Source organism: Lontra canadensis, unplaced genomic scaffold (assembly GCF_010015895.1).
Source record: "Lontra canadensis isolate GAN:19392208 unplaced genomic scaffold, GSC_riverotter_1.0 scaffold9, whole genome shotgun sequence".
NCBI lineage: Eukaryota > Metazoa > Chordata > Mammalia > Carnivora > Mustelidae > Lontra > Lontra canadensis.
The window spans coordinates 18,425,126-18,447,654 of NW_022631003.1; the positions used below are offsets into that span (position 1 = coordinate 18,425,126).

The 22,529-nt window shown below is 37.0% G+C and overlaps 2 protein-coding genes across 4 annotated transcripts in view; both read right to left on the bottom strand.

Moving 5' to 3' along the window:
- LOC116866390 (killer cell lectin-like receptor 2) lies at positions 1 to 11,134 on the bottom strand. The gene is made up of 7 exons (XM_032855384.1): positions 11,119 to 11,134; positions 9,757 to 9,891; positions 8,024 to 8,112; positions 6,703 to 6,915; positions 4,907 to 5,049; positions 3,009 to 3,115; positions 1 to 271 (listed from the first exon to the last, which is right to left on the bottom strand). The coding sequence occupies exons 2-7, from the start codon at positions 9,870 to 9,872 to the stop codon at positions 1 to 3; spliced, it is 939 nt and encodes a 312-aa protein (XP_032711275.1). The 5' UTR covers positions 9,873 to 9,891; positions 11,119 to 11,134.
- Positions 9,808 to 22,529, bottom strand: part of LOC116866213 (protein mago nashi homolog) — an 18,879-nt gene continuing 6,157 nt past the window's right edge. For 2 of the 3 annotated variants that reach the window (XM_032854990.1, XM_032854992.1), the window contains exon 5: positions 20,887 to 20,992. In XM_032854990.1, the coding sequence (XP_032710881.1) occupies positions 20,893 to 20,992 (100 nt within the window). In that variant the 3' untranslated portion in view covers positions 20,887 to 20,892. Of the gene's footprint in view, positions 9,875 to 11,214; positions 11,318 to 20,886; positions 20,993 to 22,529 lie in introns of those variants that run through there. The other variant, XM_032854991.1, reaches the window with a different exon arrangement.

The window sequence follows — 22,529 nt, forward strand, 5'->3', positions numbered from 1 at the left end:
TCATCTCGGTTTCCCCAGTAAATTCTTACTAGCAAAAACATTAGTTTGTAAGTATTCACAAATTATCACAGAAACAAACAAACAAACAAACAAATGACAGGTTCCATTGTACCTTTTCTTCTTGTACCTATCGAAGCAGGCAGAGAAAACATCATCAATTCTCTCCTCACAGATACAACTGTAGGTCTTAGAGCACTCAATAGTTGCTGTTCTTGTTGAGCTTAAAAACGCACATTGTCCTCTTCCAGAAGAATTCATGAATGTATAGTTACTGTAGAATAGAAAACACACAGGTTCAGCTGTTTAGGGATGTCTGGGTGACTCAGTCAGTTAAGCGTGCACCCTCGGCTCAGGTGTGATAGGTTCCCTGCTCAGTGGACAGCCTGCTTCTCTCTTTCTCCCTCTCTCACTCACTCTTGCTCTATCTCTAAATAAAATCTTTAAAAAAACTAAAACCTTCATGAATAAATTTATGAGCTGGCAATAAGCAAATTCATGCTCAGGCTGAGGTTAAGTAAAGGTGGGAACCTAGAAGTGTAAGTGAAGGACTGAAGTCATTTTTTCCCTTCATTTATACACTAGATTAAATATGAATTCCACTCAGGTTTCCATAGGAAAACCTACAAGGAGTTGAGACCCTGAAAATGTATCTTCAACATACACTACCCTTGAAAAGTCTTGAACCTTGGACTTAAGCAGAAAAGAAAATGAATAATCCCACATAAGAATCCAAAATTACCAACTATCCCACATGCAATTTGTATTTGCTATATTATTTGAATATCCAAATCTCCTACAGAAATAAATAAATAAATAAGTAGATGATAGATAGATAGATAAGATAAATGAAACTAAGTAGCTTGGGAGGCATGGGCAGAAAGCATGAGATGTGTTCAATATGTATAGATGAGGAAGTGAGACGTGTCAGGTATAGATACTGTAAGGAGAGGATGTGCCTGCTGAACATAGGAAAAGAAGAAAGAACCAAGTTGCACTACATGTCTCACTCAAAATACACATTATGCACATAGAAACATCCATGAGGTCTTACTTCACCTCCTACTGGTGACACTCATACTGGCCCTCTGCCTAACAAACTCAAAAAAAATCCTTAGCTAGCTCATCAGGATCACTGAAAAGCTGCAGCTGTCCCCACCCTTACATGTTCCCACATCTCCCTACTAGAGCAAATGTGCATGCTAGTCATAGAACCTTCTGTTTGTTGAGCCCCATTGCTCAAAACTCAAGTGATAGCCTAGAAACCACACCACTGTCAGGAAAGGGGGATGCAGAAGAGTCAGGCCAATCTGAAGATTATGTAACCAGGATTCAGGTGATCTTTTCACCCATTTGCTCCTTATCCTGAGAGTGATGACTGATGCTATCCCAACCCATTCTGATAAGCTATCCCATTTCTTTCCCCTTGCATCAGGCTACTTGTTCTAAGTTGATTTAATTAACTATATAATTTGAGCATCTTAATTTGGCCTGGTGTTTCTGTTCTGGGCCTCTGAGCTGTTTGCCTGGAAGTGACTCACAGGCCAGGACTGCATCAAGATAACTTCCTGCATGACATCTCTTGTAAGTTTGCTGCCACCTTCATCTCAGTCCTCAAATAATTCCCACAGCAGCTCAAAAAGAAAAAAATCCCTAAACACTACAAAGAAAATGACACCAGGAACAAAAGCCAGCAGAAACCATAGAGCAGACCCACAAAACTTCAAAGATTAGAATTATCAGATACCAAATTTAAAATAAGTATGTTTGATATCTTTCAAGAAATAAAAGACACCTTGAAAATGTAACTAGCAAGATTTAAAAACTTAAACCAGAATCCCTAGAAATACAAAGTATAAAAGTTAAGATTTAAAAAAAAATGATTGAACACTCTAACAGAATATCATAACTAAATGGAAACCCAAGAGTTTACAAAATGCTGCACTTCAGAATAAAACTATGGGGATGCCTGGATGGCTCAGTTGGACAGCAGGTGACTCTTGATCTCAAGGTCATAACTTTGAGCCCCACACTGGGTGTAGTGATTAGTTAAACAAACAAAGAAACAAACCACAAAACAAACAAACAAAAAAACTATAGTGAAGGCATATGTATGTATATGTGTGAATACACAGTTATATTTATATTTATAAATAATATAAACTAGTAATATACAGATTGTATGATGTTGTTATGACCTGATAAACCCCAAATTAAAAATACCGTAAGTCAAAAACGCATGTAATAAACCCACCCTACTAGCTTAGCCTAGTGTACCTTAAATATGATCAGAACACTTGTGTTAGCCTATAGTTAGGCAAAAATCATCTCACACAAAGCCCATTTTATAATAATATACTGAGCATCTCCTATGATTTATTGAATACTACACTGAAAGTGAAAACCAGAGTGGCTGAATGGGTAGAGGATGGTTTTAAGGGTACTGGGTTGCTGATCCTCGTGATCATGTGGCTCACCGTGAGCTCCAGCTGCCACCACCCTGCATCAGAACAGAAGTTCATACCGCACATCAGCCCAGGGAAAGATCAAATTAAAAATTCAAAGTACAGTTTCTACTGAATGCATATTGACTTCACCATTGTAAATTAGAAAAACTGTAAGTCAAGCCATTGTTAGTCAGGGACCATCTATAAAGAAGTTTCAAATGAACTTTAGGGATCCTAAAGTTCTTAATTTGTGACTGTGGGAGGGATCACTATAGCTGAGTCAGGATGGTCCAATACCGTCATATCACTTTATGATTTGGGTTTGGTTTGTGTACCTCATAATGCATACTTCTGAGCATGTGTTTAACATCAAAATTTTGTTCATAATTTGTACATTTCTCTTTCTTTTTCATTATACTTCCTAAAACATTTTCTTCATTATTCTACTTATTCTTACCAATGACCTCTGTGTGAAAACCATGTGATATAAGAGATTCTTTTTAGATACAGTCCTCCCAACCCCAGCACAAACGTTTGGAGCCTGAATGCATTCCAGAGACTTACATCCCAAAAGGTGGGCCAGTGTTAATCCATTTCCATTTTTGTTCTCTATCATCATATGATAATCCAATCCAGTAGTTATTCCTATAAGTTTGGGATTGAATAAAGGCCTGTAAGGAAACAAAACATATCATGTGACTAGCCCCATCTGCTAGATGAATGAAAAGGAGGAAGGTGAAGGTCCCAGCTGTTTCTTGGGACAGTACTCTGCTACACACCACACCACCCTTCATCTCTACTTCCTAGAAAACCCTCCCTCCCCTCCACCATCCTCGTGCCTTTATTTTCCGAAGTAAGTTTTTCCTCAAAGATTATTTACTTAATGTTAAAAATGCCTGCCACTCTCATGGATTATTTAAAACATAAAAAATTTTAAATCTAAGTATCTAACATTAGATTTGTTAAATAATGTCTGTCACTATAAAACTACCCAAATTCATGCTCCAGAAAAATATTTAATGGAATGGAAAGTGATCATTACTTATTATTTCTTTTTTTTTTTTAAGATTTTATATATCTGTCATAGAGAGAGCACAAGCAGGCAGAGTGGCAGGCAGAGGCAGAGAGAGAAGCAGGCTCCCTGCTGGACAAGGAGCCCAATGCGGGACTCGATCCCAGGACCCTGGGATCATGACCTGAGCCAAAGGCAGCTGCTTAACCGACTGAGCCACCCAGGTGTCCCGATTATTACTTATTATTAATGAAAATAGTAATCTTCACAACAAATTTATTAAAGTAACAACTATATGTGAGAAGTTGTGCACCAAAACCCTCAGCCTCACAGGAGAAAGGCTTGCTATAGTTTAATAGTTGGAAGGGGTGAAGGGAAAAGGGACAGTATTTGGAAATATTTCCTATGTCAAAAAATGTAATACGGCAAAGTGACATTTTACATAACATCTGATTAAATGACTGACTATATTTTAAAATATAGGTTTAAATTTAAGTGAATTTTACTGCAACAAACATTATTTTATGACTCAATATCATAAATTTATGTTATGATGATAAAACATTAGATTTGCATATAAATGTTGTGCTGTTTTCCTAAGAGATAATTAGAGGTATAGGCTGATTTTTGAAAATATTTCTCTGTAAAAAACGTTTTTTGTGTGTGGATAGTTTTTAGTAGTAATAAATTTAAAAGATAATTTTGATATTGTTGTCTATTTTCTTTTACAATTCCTTTTGAAAGATATACATCACTATACAATATATTAGAATATTGATCAAGAAAATGTTACTATAAATCCCATGAAAATCACCATGAGGTTAATTTGTAAAACTGTTATCACTTTTATATTTCTCATCATTATCTCCTTTTTGCAGATGGAAAAACTGAGATCCAGAGGTTAAGTAATTCACCCAAGGTCACCCAGGTAATAGGTGGCAGAAGCGGATTTGCAGGATCCCAGACAATCTGGCTCCTGGATTCCTAACAGCACCTAGTGGATTAGGTTCCTCCAGGTTCTTAGTTGCCACCCTGCAAGGATAAGTAACCACTGCCTCCAGGCTATAAATACTAAAGGGTTAAGGGCTCCATCGGAAGGAGAGGCATACTTTTCAGTGAGTTGTTGTCCTGCACACACCTTACAAAAGGAAATGAATGCAAAGACCCAAACTGAATCTTCAAGGGGGTTTCCATTTTGGAAATAATAATGGTCATCATGATAAAGAATATATACTGGATGCTTAGAGTAGCAAGATTCTATATGCTTATCAGTAGGCAGGGTTTTCTAGAACCCTTACCTTTCTCACCTACATAATTTTTGCTCACTCAACAGACACAACACAGAGAATAACTGAAGGTCCCTCTTTCTGGACTTCCCCCATCCTCAGTATCTTGGACCCAAGCATGAGAGACATAGGAAAATAAAAGTGGATGTAACAGTCCATGATACCAGTTCATCTTCATCATTTATCTTCAAAAGGGATGAATTATAACTTTGGCAAGTCTGTTTACATCTGTTCCAGTTTTTACTTTCAGGAATAAAATAATAACACTTTATTCCATAACAGGACCAGCAGTTTCCATAGAATTTGCCTACAACATATAAGGTGAAACATTATTTGGTATTCTGTTAAATAATGCAATATACTTATCAGCCCTCCATAATTAAATAAAATCTAAATAGCTATCAATAATGATAATATCAGGTTCACCAAGATTCTAGAATGCCAAGTGATATCTCTAATACTCATTGCAGCATCATTCACAACAGCTAAGATACGGAAACAACCCAAGAATCCATTGATGGATGAGTGGATAAAGAAAATGTGGTTATATACATATAAATACTACTCATCCTTATAAAGAAGGAAATCTTGTCATATGTAACAGCATGGATTAACCTTGAGGATATTATACTAAGTGAAATAAGCCAGTCACAGAAGGACAAATACTGGGAGACTCCATTTATATGAGACACAAAAAATTGTCAAATTCAGAAAAACAGAGAGTGAAAGGTGGTTGCCAGTGGCTAGGGGAGGTGGAAATAAGGAGCTTTTGTTCAATGGGTATATAGCTTCAGTTATGCAAAATGAGTAAGTTCTAAAGTCTGGTGTACAATATAGTGGCTATGGTTAACAATACTGAATTGTTACTTAAAAACTTGTTAAAAGGGTAGATCTCATGTCAAGTGCTCTTAACCACTCCCCAAGAAAAAGTGACATGGGAAAACTTTTGGAGGTACAGGACATGTCTACTACCCTAATTGTGGATGATTTTATAGATACACGCATATGTCCAAACTTGTCAAATTATATACATTAGATATGATCAATTTTTCACACATTCATAATACCTAAATAGAACTGTTTTTTAAATAATAAAAGTAAATTTTTAAAAAGATTCTGGGATGCCTTGTAAATAAAAGAAACACAGTTCTTTGGAATTTTTTCTTTTCCTCACATATTTTATAATGTACCAAATTTTTAAAATACTATTATTTCTTTAATAACAGAAAATATAAATTCCTGCTACCATGTCTAAAAGACTAAGTAAGCAAAATTGTTTTGCAAACTCCAAATCCTAAACAAATATCTAATACTTATTGATTAACCGGGTCAATTTATTCCATCATTTACATGACAGATTGTATTGTATGAGATTTAATATTCTTATCTGTTGGATGTTTTTAAGGGTGTTATCACACAGTTATACAAACACCAACACCTTGGCAAAACTTGAAGTACTACAGAGAGTGTATAGACCAAACATGGGAGGTCAACGCAGAATGGAAACACACACACAATTACCTTTATGAGAGCATCCAAATAAAAGGCCTTGCGCCCATTTTAGCCTAAGTATATTTTTAGTAATAGCCTCCATTTTTTATGTCAACCACAAAGTGGAGTGTCTAATTTGCCCCCAGGTCCAAAATGATCCACGTTTTCATGGAAGCTGACATATTATTTCATCTTCTAGGTGAAATCCAATAGGAATGTAGGAACTTCCACTGAATTTGGGGAGATACAGAACTCTATTAATCCCAACACAACTCCTGGGTCCTCAGTCTCACATGTTACATGGGCAAATCCAAACACTGATATTACAGCTTGAGGTACAAATGAAAAGGTGTCTAGTAGACCTAGATCACTAGCATATCATAAGCCTGCCTATTAGGCCTCAAAGCTTCTGGAAGAGGAAGAAATAATAGCAAATCATGCAATCTTTCATTCAAGATGCCCTTCATACCTTTATTTTCTCTCTGACATGTCCTATTTATAAAGAGTAAATCCTGTTTCTTTTTTTGCTGAAGCAATTCATTTTTGAGAATGTTATATTCTAAAGTCTTATTTGTCAAAAGTTTCTCCTTTAAGTAGCTGTCATTTTGCAATATGTGGTGCTCTCGAGTCAGGTTTCCTATCATTTCCCTCTGTCGACGGTTTTCTTGAGTATACTGAAAAACTAAAATTAATAACATAGATATAATACAAAAGTACTCATAATGCCTGAATATTAAAATTTAAGACAAAATAAAAGATCTCACTTTAACAACCAACCCATTTCATTACTTTAAATGGTTAATGTGACATTTAGAAAGTAACACCTCAATAAACTGACCATACAAATGGAAACATCAAACTTCCTGCTATTAGCAACTTCCGCATAGAATAAATAAAATAAGATATCTGAATAAAATCATGATGGTAACACCTTACCTTCAGTTCAGTTTCTTTTTTTTTTTTTAAAGATTTTATTTATTAATTTGACAGACAGAGATCACAAGTAGGCGGAGAGGCAGGCAGAGAGAGAGAAGGAAGCAGGTTCCCTGATGAGCAGAGAGCCCGATGTGGGGCTCGATCCCAGGACCCTGGGATCATGACCTGAGCCGAAGGCAGAGGCTTTAACCCACTGAGCCACCCAGGTGCCCCCAGTTCAGTTTCTTTTAAACAGCACATAATTTTAAATAGGTAACAGAGTAAAATCCAGTCAGAGAACACTTAGCAACACATCACCTGAGCATGAAAATCTGCACTAAGAAACATAAAGTAACAGCACCATTATTATTGGAGTAGATCGAATATCCACAGGAGAAAAGAGAGGAAGATGTAAATATGTACATTTATCTGAGTGTCACATGTTAGTGATTTTCTCTAAAGATGTCAAGAAATCCAAATAAGAGATAAAAGTTGAACTCAAGATCATCTAATATCCACATAAAAAATCAGTATTTTTACTAAATTATATCCTCATTACATATGGGAAAAAATGAAGAGAAAGTCATACTTTATTTGCAACAATTGTTTTATGGGAACGTGTATCTAAGATTCACAATGGTTAAACTCAGAAGGCATGATATGATGAAGTCCTGTATCTGAAGGAATGCGATATATCATACAGCTCATTAAACTACACAGCCATTGGAAGAGCTAAGCACAATGAAAATGACACTGTGACATATGTGGGACATTCCCTAATGATAGCCAGGGAACAATTAATGAAGCACACTTAATATTTGTGCAAATAGTGGTCACTATTACTCAAACTTGAAGCATGTATTTTAATTACTCACTCTTTGTCCCCAACACAGCAACTGTCGCCAATAGTAGTAAACACAGGATCCCAAGAATTACTGCAATAAAATACCAGGACACTGAAAAGAAGAAAGATAATCATCCGGAAGTGTCTTGCTCACTGCTAACCTTAACCTGGGATACTATCTGAAACAAAGAAATAATCTTCTCTAAAAATTTTAGAAAAATGTATCATACAAATTGATTTAATTTTTGACCTAGGAACTACACTTTTTAAGGTTTCAGATTTATGATGATATACACCCATTGTATAAATCCTACACACAAGAACAGTCCTCTAGGATCTTAAAAGCATTTCCCCTCCAGATGGCATAACATACAGAGATGTCCAATCTCTATGCTGTACATCCAAAACTCACATACATTGTATGTCAACTATAACTCAATTAAAAAAATTTCAAAAAATTTTAAGAAAAAAGCAGAGGGCAACAAATATAATAAAAATTTATAAGAATCCACACTGACATGTATACTCCTTCCTGTGACCACAACGAATGATGAAAAAGAAGGAAAAAGCAGTCATTTTTCTTGAGGAATTGGTAGCCAGCAGAGTATATTATGAGGCTGGAAATGTGATCAGGGTCCATTCTTAAAGTTTCTAGAAATCAACTGTCCTTTTTTTTTTCATCAATTCTATTTTTCCCTAAACAATATTACCTTTATCCTCCTACTTTTGAGGTCCTGTGTCTGAGCATTCTATCTCCATCACTAATTAAGATAGTAAAAATTATTCTCAATTTAGAGTCTATGACAATATTTGAAGGTAGAAGGTAAAAACAGAAAAAAGAACAGAAGGGGTGCCTGGGTTGCTCAGTTAGTTAAGCATCTGACTTCAGCTCAGGTCATGATCCCAGGGTCCTAGGAAGGAGCCCCACATCGGGCTCTCTGCTCAGTGGGGAGTCTGCTTCTCCCTCTCCCTCTGCCTGTCGCTCTCCTGCTTATGTGCTCTCTCTGTCAAATAAATAAATAAATAAATAAATAAATAATAAAGACAACAGCAAAAAGTAAATGCTCCTTTGGAATAATTTTCTGTTTCTCCATTGCTAATTAAGGATTGGTAAATATTGGGTCACCTGGGTGGATCAGTCAGTTAAGCATCTGCTTTCAGCTCAGGTCATGATCCCAGGGTCCTGGGACTGAGTTCTGCATCAGGCCTCCTGCTCACTGGGGAGCTTGCTTCTTCTTCTGCCTGCCACTCCCCCTGCTTCTGTTCTCTCTTTCTCTCTCTCTCTCTCTTTCTCTCTCCCTCTCTCTTTCCCTGACAAATATATAAATAAAATCTGAAAAAAAAAACAACTTTAAAATAAAAAGAAAAATAAGATTGATAAATACTTAAGACACCTAAAAATTTTTGTCTGAATAAAAACATTGTTTCTAACAAATATTTTCATTTCTCGAACATTCTCTAAGAGCTTTATTTCTCTAGGAAATGCAGTGTTCTCTTGAGACTCTAATCTGTCCTTTACGTTTTAAAGCCCTCATGAATTCCTCTTAACCAAATCTGAATAAAAACACTTTATTAGCTTTGCAAATTTCGAACAATTCGTTAATTTCTCCATTCTCACAAACTTAAAAAAAAGAAAAAAAAAAGACTTGTTCTACTCTCTACACCATTATGGTTTCTTATTACCATTTGACAACCTGAAGGACAGACAGAAACTTTTTTTCAAATGTCAAAGTTTGACAATCCGTAAGAGATGCTTAAGACATACCTTTGCCATCAGTGTTCCCAGACTTTTGATTCCCATCTGGCCTCAATCTATTTGGTGACTCTGAAGGAGACTGAAGAAATTTCAGGGTAGAATAAATCACTTGCTGATTGCTCATATCTAGAGTAAGAAGGGAACTATGTTTTGCATTAAAACCTCACAAAGGATGATTTCTGCCAAAAGAACAATTAAAATGTCGGGCTGTAGAAATATACCGGGGACATACCTAGAGGTCTGTGTATGTGTATGTGTGAATGTGTGTTTAACTCCTTCCAGTGCATAAAGCACGTGGACTGAGCCTGAATTATATAACAAATGGAAAACCTCTTAATATTTCTGTTAAAATCATTTATACTCCTAATGATTACTGCCAAAATTATTAGAATATGCAGAAGGAATTTTCTTTTTTTAATCTCCCAATAGATTGAATAGGTTGGGTCCTATTCACCCAGCCAATTTAGCTCAAAATGTTCAACATACATATAAAAATGTTGGGCAAAATTACCACCAGTATAAATTACTGAGACACTTTAAAACTATCAATTCAAAAAATGAAAATTCTGTTTCTGAAATTCTGAAAAAATATAAATATCTTGCCTTTAAAAAGGCCTTAATACACATGTTCACATCTACATATAAATATTTAAAAGTTCTTGCATTCTTTTCAATTATGACTTGAGTCTACCAGAGCGTTTCTCAATGTACAATCCATACACCATCTGCAAAAGAATTATTAAAGGTTAACATCACAGATTGGTCAACAATCCAGACTCCAGTGCCCTGTGCAAGATGTGCTGAGAAAAATCTCTCAGTTGAAGCCCAGTTGCCCATATTTTTAATCTCAAAAGATTCCCTCTGTATTTGAACTTTAGACATAATTTTCTAGTGTAAGATGTTGCAAGAGAAGCCTCTGTGAAAATAAAATTGTCAGCAGGCAGTCATTGGTTAATATCCATAAAAGATTCAATCTCTTAATGGATACCAATATAAAAAGAAATTATTAAATAGTAAACCTTTAAAATTTACCTTGGTTCTTTTACGAGTCGGTGTGAAAAGAAACAAAATATGGAAAACAAATTGCACATGTAACTATATTCTCTTTAAATTTATTAATTTACAAAATGTCCTAAACTTAATCACATTTTCCCTAATTTCGTAAGGAAAGAAGTCTTTTCTATTACACAGTCTTTAGGGCAGATAATATGTACATCATTCAGACACAAAGCAAAAGTCACAGTATACCGAGAAAAAGGAAATAACCTCCCATGAATGTTGCACTACAGTTTTCAAATGCTTAAGAGTTAATGCAGGTCTAATGTGATCAGTCCCATATTCACGCCAAGCCATTTATAATAAAGTGTTACCTTCCTAGAATCTTTCTTTCTGCCGTATCTCTTCTTTATCAGTGGCACTAGTAGGACACTCAGATAACAAAGATCGGGGGGAAGAGCAGACATTACCTGTGTCTATGCCACGCAGGGATGGAGGCGGAGAAAGCTGATCCAGAGAAGACATGGAAAAAGTTGGCCTCTCCGACCCTGGATCCCTTGCGCGCGTGAGGGGCTGTAAGACAGAAGGCAGAAATGATCATCTCTGAAGGGTACTCCTACTCAGAAATTCACTGCCCCTCCTCTTGACCAAAGTGCTGAAAGGAAACTGTATGCAAAGGCTGCTGTTGAGGTGCATCTTCCTCCATTTCAGCTAACCAACCACTTCATACGCTCTGCAAAATAACATTCAAAATCATATTTGAGGACTGAAAATATAAACAAACACAGCATTGAAAAAAATAAGAACTAATATCATCAAAAAAACTCACATATTTAAAAGAAACTACTAGCAAAACAAAATATTAAAATGTATATGTGTAAGTATACATATACCGAAGAAATAGCATAACCAAACTCTTGAACTCTTAAAGAGTCTGTTAGAAACTTCTCTTGCATGCGATTTGAAAAAAAAAAAGGGGGGGGGTTCCCATTTATGTGAACTACAGATAAATGTATTTTAGAAATAATTTTACAGGGGCGCCTGGGTGGCTCAGTGGGTTAAGCCTCTGCATCCGGGTCAGATCATGATCTCAGGGTCCTGGGATTGGCTCTCTGCTCAGCAGGGAGCCTGCTTCCCCCTCTCCCTCTGCCTGCCTCTCTACCTACTTGTGATCTCTCTCTCTGTCAAATAAATAAATAAAATCTTTAAAAAAAAGAAAAAGAAATTATTTTACAACATCCATAATTCCACTATAAAAAATTTTGGTGTATATTCTTCCTGTTTTTTATCCACACACTATGATTACTATGAAAACTGGCGTTATTCCATACATAATTTTTTTATTATTTTTAACAAATGTCTCCTCACTTTAAAAATATCAAAAATGTGATTTAAAAACCCATATATAGTCATTACCCATATAGATTATGCCACAATTCATTTAAGCCATCCTCTACAGTTGAACATTTGGGTTGTTTTCCAATTTATTCCTAGTGTAAAAAATATTTGCCCTTACAAGAATATCACTCACAAATAATGCTGTCTGAGGAAAAGTGTTTAAATATGAAATTAGGGGATCAATACCTGAAAGCACTTTGACACATACTGCCCAATGCCTTCCAGAGAAGCTGCTCCCATTTATACAGCACCAGTGGTATGTGAAAATGCTCACATTTGATTTTTTTTCAAGAGATGCTGCTGAATTATTCCTTGAGTTTTGTGCATGAATCTTACTTCATGAAGACCTACAAACTTCCAGCTAAAAGAAATGCGCTTCTGTAACTGTTTCTATGAGCCAGACCTTACCTGAACCTCACTGAAGTTCATTTTCATTTAATATGGCTTGTCAGTCTTCTGACATACAGGTCTATGAAACCAACTGAAGCTGTTCTTCGAAGGAGATGATTATGGTTAGTATGGACTATAGCAGAAGAGGAGGGAAGCAGGATGAGAAACAGAAATTGGTCATGCAGAGACAGCTCACCCTTACTTCACCAGACTCTGACCAAGCTCCTAACTCATTCTTTTCTTTCCTTACCAACCTCCAGCTGCAACTAAACCATCATACTTCGGATGGATTTCCCATTCTTCAGTTTGCTCACGCGTTCCCCCCTCTCCTCCAAACTACTTTACAAACACAGCTACTGAGTGTTCTGACCACTAGGACCAGGCTAGGTTACCCTGCTGTGGTTTGGCCCTCAGCTGATGCCCTTCGGTCCCCAAAGCAACCTTTTTTTTTTTAATATTTTATTTATTTATTGGACAGACAGAAATCACAAGTAGGCAGAGAGGCAGGCAGAGAGAGAGAGGGGGAAGCAGGCTCCCCACTGAGCAGAGAGCCAGATTCAGGGCTCAATCCCAGGACCCTGAGATCATGACCTGAGCCGAAGGCAGAGGCTTAACCCACTGAGCCACCCAGGCGCTCCCCCACACACACAAAGCGACCTTAATCTCTGATCACCACTTTGTCTTCATGTGCAGGCAGTCAGCTGAAATACCTCCTAGACACTAATTTAATTTAATAATATAAGCAGAGCTTCATGGGTAGAATCTGGACACCTCAAGAATACCGGCTGCTGGGCATTTTTTTTTCTTTACTCCAATCCTAGATTGGCTTTGTTAACCTCAAAACAGAGAAAGATCCTAGCCCTCTATCCTAATGCCAAATATAAATAAATTGATAGATGATAGATAGACAGACAGATGATAGGTAGATAAAACAACTGCTGAGATAATCAGGGAGTAGGGGAGCGGGAAGTATTAATGGTGATTGGAAAGGTGGCAGAGAAAGAGACGCTGTCATTTATTGAAGGACCCACTGTATGTATAACCGTATCAAAACTTCCCCACGCTGATAGCTGTTTAGTATTGCCCCCATTTTATACATGAAGAAACTAATGTTAAGAAGTTCACTGACTTGCCAAAAGATACATTATTGCTAATTCTTGATCCATGTTTAAATCAGGCTCATTAAATATTGAGTATTGTTGCGGTCCAAGGTTCAAATCTTCCCTAGATGTAAAAATGTCAACAAGTCACTCCCGATCGAGTCCCCTTCCTCATGTGTTCAATAAGAATGTCACTCACTTCATAAGCTTGGGAGAATTCAATGAGAGTAGCAGCAGATAGGATTTCTCAGACTTCAAAATACAAAAATATTCATTTTTTCCCTTTCTCTCCCAAGGTTCTATAAGTAGTGCAAGTGCTAGGACAGCAAAGTAGAAATCCTGACAGGCTGAGCTGGTTTCTCTGTCCTCACGTCAGGCTTGGAAGAGAGGGGTGGGGAGGGGCAGGGGGCACATTAATACAGTTGAGGAACTGAAAATATGTGGCAGCATAGTGCCACCTCCATTCTGTGACCTCAGACCCCGTTACTCACACCTTACTGTCCCAAGCAGTCACTAGTAATGCTGAGCCTTTATTCTGTTTTGATTTACATCCTTAGAGCTGATGGGGGCAGGGAAGTCAGTTCCCATGACACACGCTAGCCAGGTACAGAACACTGTTTTACGCCACCATAGCTGTCTATCCTCTGTAAGCTGAGTACCACGTCTGAGTTCCTATTCGTAACTGCAGCACAGACAAGACATGTGATGCTGACATGAACAAGATGGAGCAAGTGAAGAGGAATTGGTTTCACTCTTATGTAGACCATAAGGAATAACACAGAGGACCACAGAGGAAGGGAGGGAAAACTGAATGGGAAGAAATCAGAGAATGAGACAAACCGTGAGAGACTCTGGACTCACGGAAGCAAACTGGGGGTTACAGAGGGGAGTGGGGGTGGAGGGATGGGGTGCCCAGGTGATGGGTATTAAAGAAGGCATGTGTTAGGTTGAGCCCTTGTTGTTATACCCAACTAATGAATTGTTGAACACTACATCAAAAACTAATGGAACACTTACTATATGCTGGCTAACGGAACATAATAAAAATAAAGTGAAATAAACTATATTTTCTGAAATTTAAAAAAAAAAAAAGGAATTGACTAGAAAATCTAATTTTTCAGTTTTAGAGAAAAGCAATTGAGATGAATGATTGGGTAGCCAAATTGTGTAGCAGCTCCCTCCAAGCTCTAGTTATTTGGTTTCTTTGTTACTAATCTCGAATTTCTAAAGAGGCAAAACTCTTCTTAAAGAAGACAAGCAGCATCAGATAGTGGCACGAACTGAAACTCCTAGCATGGCCCTTTGATCAAAGCAGCACAAAATGGGAAGCATCAAACTTCATCTGAAAAACCACTGGTTCATAAAACAGAAAGATGAAAAATTTGAAGAATATTTTCAATGTTCCCGTACTTCGTTATCTAAATTCACTTATGTGCAAGACACACATAACACATACACACAACGAATATATAAAGTATGTAGTTATTTACTTCCTAGCTGTTTTGCTGTAAAAGCCTGTTTTCATTTGGGAAACCACACATTGTACCCCAACCATTATTGACCAGTTATTAACGTTGTCAACTAGCTTAGCTCACAGCTTCTAGTCACACCTTCAAACTTTCTGGTAACACCTCAAACCTCAGTGGCTTATCACTTCACAGCAGCATGCTGTTCTTCTACTTGCAGACCAAAGTGAAGGATGTTTAGAAGCAACACCAGCTTCTACGGAAGGATGGTCTGCATCCCTCTAGGAGGAATACTTCACCTCGCCAGGTTCCCACCTCCACAGTTAGACTTCATACCTAACCTTTAGGGCACTGAGCAATGCTAATTTTCTGGTCTTTGATGTAAAAACTCAAAAGACCTCATTTGAGGTTTCTTGTTCCTCTAACTAGTTACCTCATCTGTCCTTGTCTTTACAATAAAATCGTCTCTAACGCTCTGGAGGTAAAATCCTTTATATGGGCCCAACTGCCCTCCAGCAGTCTATCAAACAATACCCATCCTACCTCCAATTTCTAAATAACTAAATGAGAAGACCAACTCAGGAAATAAGCTTGAAAAAATTATGGCAAAAAAAAAGACTTCAGGGGCCATATGGACTCTCTGCCACTAAAGGTAACTTGTCTACTCACAGGTGGAAAAGGAAAGTTAAGTCTGCAAAGTAGGGGCATAATTGAGATTTCTGATGTTTCAGTTAGTGTTCCCTCCACTATTTTACATGGTTTAGACTCTGAACTTACCCTCAAATCATTCATTTACCTGTTGTTTATTTTTTCATTAAATTTTGTGGACATTCTATTCTAGCTCATTACCATATAATGGTAGGAAGCCAATTATTAAAATAATCAACAAACTTGATGATCACCCAAAACCTACACATAGATGTTTACAGGAGCTTTATATAATTGCCAAAACCTGGAAGCAACCAAGATGCCTTTTACTAGATAAGTGGATAAGCAGAGGTCCACCCCAGCAATGGAATATTACTCAGTATTAAGAAGAAATGAGCTATCAAGTCATAAAAGACATGAAGGAAATTTAAATATGTAAGTGAAAGAAGTAAAAGAAGTCAATCTGAAAAGGCTATATATTGTATAACTCCAACTATATGACATTATGGGAAAAAAACTGTGGAGACAATACAAAGAGTAGCAGTGATGCTAAGAGTTGGTGATGAGGGTAGGGAGATATGGATGGAGCGCAGAGGAGTTTTAGGGTAAATACTAGCTGTGATACTATACAAAAGGATATATGTCATTATACATTTGCCTAAACCCACAGAACAAACACTGCCAAGAGTGAGCCCTAATGGAAACTATGGGCTTTAGGTGATGATGTGTCAATGGAGGCTCATCAAATACAACAAATGTACTACTCTGGTGGAGGCTAAGCATGCATGCAGGCTGGAGTATATGGGAAATCTCTGTACCTTCCTCTCCTTTCTCTGGGAACCTAAAATTGCTCCCAAGAAAGTCTTTTTAAAAATTACAGGGATCAGTACTTGAACTTACAGCACAATCCATGTTCACAAGTCTCATATATTTCAAAACAGAATAGTCTAATAACAGGATATACAAAATAAAGAATCTCAGCTATCATTCAATTTATATTAAAACTGTCCATATGAATATAAATCCAGCCTCATTTGGTAAAATACCTGCCTGTACTTTTTTTTTTTTTTTTTAAGATTTTATTTATTTATTTGACAGAGACAGACAGTAAGACAGGGAACACCAGCAGGGGGAGTGGGAGAGGGAGAAGCAGGCTTTCCAAGGAGCAGGGAGCCCAACATGGGGCTCCATCCCAGGACCCTGGGATCCTGACCTGAACTGAAGGCAGATGCCTAATGATTAAGCCACCCAGGTGCCCTAGCCATCTGCACTCTTAACTATAAGAAGCAGAGGCACAAACCTCAGAAACTCAAAATAAAATAAATTAAATTAAATGGTAGAGGCTGGCAGATCATCCTGATTCTCAACAGTCCTCTCTGCTGTCCCATTATCTAATGCTTTGTTTGAGCAAAGTTACAGTGCTCTACTTGAGAAATTAGGATGACAGCTGGACCACATCCAAAAAACACATCTTTATCCAAAGTGTCTGAATATACAACTCTGGCAGGAGTATGGGCCTATGCAAAGTTCATGGTGACAGAAAGGCTTTCCATAGCAGGAGAAATGAACCTCTTCCCCTTCACACTAAGTTACAGAGACAAAATAATCTGATGGCAGTAAGTACAAAAGACAACCACCTCAATACTTTTACAAAGCACTGACTCTATGAAAAATGTTGTGCTAGATGCTAGGAAACAATACTCCACCCCATAAAGGGGCCAAAGGAACGATGGGCACAGAACCAATACTTGGAAAATAAGTTTTGATTATTGCTTACAGGGTGAGGGGGAAGGGAACGTGTATCTGCTGACCTGAGTGCTGTAACCTTCCAGTTTCATATAAAACTAGAATTATACAAAATTTAATTTTAGTGATCATTGTCCACCAACAGCTTACAATCAATTAAAAGCCAGTTCAAACAAGGTATTAGAAAATCAGAGACAGGGCGCCTGGGTGGCTCAGTGGGTTAAACCCTCTGCCTTCGGCTCAGGTCATGATCTCGGGATCCTGGGATAGAGCCCCACGTCGGGCTCTCTGCTCAGCAGGGAGCCTGCTTCCCCCTCTCTCTCTGCCTGCCTCTCTGTCTACCTGTGATCTCTGTCTGTCAAATAAATAAATAAAATCTTTGAAAAAAAAACCAGAGACAATATAAAATATTTATGTTAATGATATAGCCTCCAATCTTGGTTTGAATGTAAGAAACTCAGTAGACAGTGGACACAGACAGAACACGTCAGCATGAAAGGGAAGTCAGAGAATGAAGACACGTCAGAGAATGAAGAACTTTCTCCCAACTTTGCTCCATCTTGATCATCTTACTCACTCAATGTCTTACTGAGGAGCCACAGAATGGCTATTTGGAGGAGCAACCAAAAATTGTGGGCCCACAAGAGACACATGAAAAAGTGCTCCACATCACTCGGCATAAGGGAAATACAAATCAAAACCACAATGAGATACCACCTCACACCAGGCAGAATGGCTAAAATTAACAAGTCAGGAAATGACAGATGCTGGTGAGGTTGCGGAGAAAGGGGAACCCTCCCACACTGTTGGTGGGAATGCAAGCTGGTGCAACCACTCTGGAAAACGGCATGGAGGTTCCTCAAAAAATTGAAAATAGAGCTACCTTATGACCCAGCAATTGCACTACTGGGTATTTACCCTAAAGATACAAATGTAGTGATCCGAAGGGGAACATGCACCTGAGTGTTTATAGCAGCAATGTCCACAATAGCCAAACTATGGAAAGAACCTAGATACCCATCAACAGATGAATGGATAAAAAAGAAGTGATATATATATATATATATATATATAATGGAATACTGTGCAGCCATCAAAAGAAATGAAATCTTGCCATTTGCGACGACATGGATGGAACTAGAGGGTATTATGCTTAGTGAAATAAGTCAATTGGAGAAAGACAACTATCATATGATCTCCCTGATATGAGGAAGTGGAGATGCAACATGGGGGGTTTGGGGGGTAGGAAAAGAATAAATGAAACAAGATGGGATCGGGAGGGAGACAAACCATAAATGACTCTTAATCTCACAAAACAAACTGAGGGTTGATAGGGGGAGGGGGGTTAGGAGGGGGGTGGGGTTATGGACATTGGGGAGGGTATGTGCGATGGTGAGTGCTGTGAAGTGTGTAAACCTGGCAATTCACAGACCTGTACCCCTGGGGATAAAAATACATTATATGTTTATAAAAATTTTTAAAAATTAAAAATTTAAAAAAAAACCACCATTTTCAGCTAATCAAAACCTAAGAGAAGTTGGTGCCTATCCTGTAGATATTCACCAAAGGAGTTCTTCATGCAGAAGGGAAAATATCCCAGGTGGAAGAATGCAAATGGAGGAAGTAGTAAACAGTAAAGGGCAAATATATGGTTAAAAATAAATAATATGGGTTATTTAAAACAAAAAACAAAAAATTGTGGGCCCACAAGATCAAAGAGCAAGCATTTCTCCCTTCCTCCTTGAGGTTGACATCTAACTGTAAGAAAATTACAACGTGATTTGACATTACATATCCATCAAGGTCTACAACTTGAAGAGAAATGTTTATTTCCTGAAAAGACCTGGAGGTGATAACCAGTATAGTCTTGCACAGTGGAGATCAGGTGACTTTTTAGGACAAACCTTGAGGATGGCCCTGGATGTTCATGCAGTGTCAAAGATCACACAAGACTCCGTGGCAAACAGGCTGCCAAGACATGCTCTAGAGCTAAAATATCTGAAGGGTAGCCACAGGGCACACTGGCTATCAAAATTTAGTCAAATTAAATAGCACTAAAAAAAAAATAATGGTTGGTTAACAGCAATTACACCATTTTATTCTTACGTGAAAAATTAACAGGACATGATCTGGAATAGACTTACTTCAGTAAAAATAGTTAATTAAAGAACCTGAATGACAGATGGGTATTCATTTTACAATTCTTGTAACTTCTATGTTTGAAATTTTTCATAATAAAATCTTGAAAAAAGTTTAATAGGACTATAAATTCAGTTATACTAGCCACATCTCAAGTACTTAAGTTGCCACGTGTAGTAGTTAGTGGCTACCTTATTGGTCGACAGATACAGAACATCTCTTTTATGTCAAAGAAGTTTACTGGACAGACCCACTCTAGAACCAAGCTCAAGAATACTGGCAAACCTTCAGAGATCAATTCTTCCCAATAAGGTCAGTCCTGAGGTCCCAGGGCGAGTGAATTATCACTACTAGGACTGCACACTTTTAAAGACTGGGGGTTCAGATGGGGGATTAACAATCCCAGGGGCATAGTTACTAGCAGGGGAAGTTAATGAAAGAGGTTGCAGAAAACTGAGAATCATAAGTTGAACCATGCTCTTAATAGTGCAGATACACACACACGTGCATTAAAGTCTCGATTTTAAATAACTTGTAATGCTGAGAACTCATTTAATTCCTACAGAAACACAAATTATATTCTGAAATATCTTATAGACAAAAATCTACTGTGAAAAAAGGAATAAGGGCATAATAGAAGATGTATTTCAACTGGGGTGCTGACCTGACTCTCATAACTCTTTAGACAATTACTGATTATACCAAAAATATTTAAATTTTAAGAATTCCTGAGGGGTTTGGGATACATGTGAAAAATCCGGAATCTTCTGTAAACAACTTCTATAGGCACCAAAAAATTACAGACCATTAGGTATGGAAGAAATAAGAAGACATCTGCAACTGCCCTTAAAGGATAAAAATCTGGCATCACATTTCTGCCTGAAAGAACTTCTACCATAGGATGTACCTACTAGAACAATTCTTTATTACCTTAAAGTGAATAAAGAGACTTAGCCTTCTGAAAAAAAAGAAAACAAAAAACCCACTCTCCATCCAGGCTTTGATATGTTTTATTACAGCAAACTTTCAACAAAAGGTTGCTTTTATTTACAGAATTTCATGTGTGAGAACTATCCAGACCACTTGGACCCGAGCTGAGAATAACCACTAAGCCTGTTTATGTATTTTCTTATTGTTAGTTGGCATACAAAAAAAACAACAACAACAACAAACAAACCTTCACATTTATAAAAATCCCAAGAGTGTAAATGACAAACCCATCCCTTAATTAAATATAAAAACAGCTTCAAAAACATACAATTTAGATTGGTTTAATCTTGAAATGTAATCCAATAAGACTAAAAACTAAACATTTCAGGTCCTGCACCAAATAGTAAAATACTCGAAGGCCTTCAGGATCCCTAAAATTTAAAAAGGTAAAAGTTACTTTTTTGTTCCTAAGATGAAACACATAATTTTAAAGTCAATTCCCAAAACAAAACACACACCAAAACAAAGGAATTCAGGAGAAAGGAAGGATTTGCTGCAACTAAAATGAACATACTGATCACCATTTCTGTCTTTTCTAAAAAATATATAAATCTCTTCACCAGTAATAATAATTTTATATTAGTATTTATTTTCTTGTAAAAAGAAATAGCTATACATAGTAAGAATGTAGAAAGCAGATAAAATTATAAAGATAGAAAAAATAATACTCATAATACTATAAAATGTCATTTCTCACAGGATAACTATAAATATTTTGGCATTTCTCTATTTTCATACCTAAAATCATACCCTGTGCCCTTTTTAACATTATTTTTCCCTCTTTATAACACACATCCTCCCCAACGTCCATCACCCAGTTACCCCTCCCCCACCCCCAGCAACCATGAATTTAAAATGTTAGCAGCTTCATGATGTAATGAACACTGGGTATTATAGAAGACTGATGAATCAGTCTACCTCTGAAACTAATAATATATTATATGTTAATTAATTGAATTTAAATAAAAATAAAAATAAAATAAATTTTAAAAAATAAAATGTTAACAGTTTTTGATGCATAATTATCAAACTGCTTCCCAAAAAACCCTGTACCAATTTTAAATCCCAGTTAGGGTATGAACACCACCACATCCTCATCAACTGTGGGAAAATCAGCTTGATAATTCAAAAGTATCTGATTGGTCTTTTAGAAACACAGTCTTTTGTATCCAATAGTTACTATGCATTCATTCCTTTTTTCCTTCCTCTAATAAATATTTACAAAGCACTTCTTGTGTGCCAGGCACTGTGCTAACTTTGGTGACATAGCAAGGTTTTCACGGAATTCACATTCAAACCAGAAAAGCAAACAAGTAAGTTCTTACAATTTAGGATGACAGAAGAAAGAGCACTAAGAAAACATTTTGAGGCATACGAGAAAGAAGAAGTGGAAGAAGGAAATTTGGGGGGCAAAAACAATAGTATGTCCTACAAAGGCCCAGAGGAAACAAACTTGGGAAGACCGAAGAAGCTAAAACCACACTTAAGTTATACTGATTTTCTTCAATTTCTTTCAAATATTAAACTCAAGGAGGAGAATGATGCAATATTAGCCTAATGAGGCTGATATAATCCAATAAGGACTTCTTTTAAATTTTATGAAATCCTACCCAGGTTTTTACCAAAAATAGCTATTAAAATTTGCTCACTGTTATGCAGTGGTCAGATAAAATTTTTTCTGACAATCAGAAAAATAAACTGCTAATCACTTTGACAGGAAGTCTTTAATGACATAAAAGTCAGAATTATATCTGCAGAATAAACTGATTAAGTGGCCACTGAAATAATCCTAGAAAACTGGCTACGGTTCTAAAATGAGCCTCTCAAATCAATTATGTCAATTTATTTTTTTAGATTTTATTTATTTGTCAAAGAAAGAGCACAAGCAGGGGAGCGGCAGGCAGAGGG

Excerpts from the sequence above, each read along its gene's own strand:
- LOC116866390 (XM_032855384.1), bottom strand. The coding sequence starts at position 9,872 with ATGAGCAATCAGCAAGTGATTTATTCTACCCTGAAATTTCTTCAGTCT. Across the intron at positions 5,050-6,702 it reads ATGTCAGAGAGAAAATAAAG|GCAAATTCTATGGAAACTGC; the intron begins GTATGAAGGGCA and ends TATATGTTGTAG. Across the intron at positions 272-3,008 it reads ACTGGCCCACCTTTTGGGAT|TAACTATACATTCATGAATT; the intron begins GTAAGTCTCTGG and ends TCTATTCTACAG.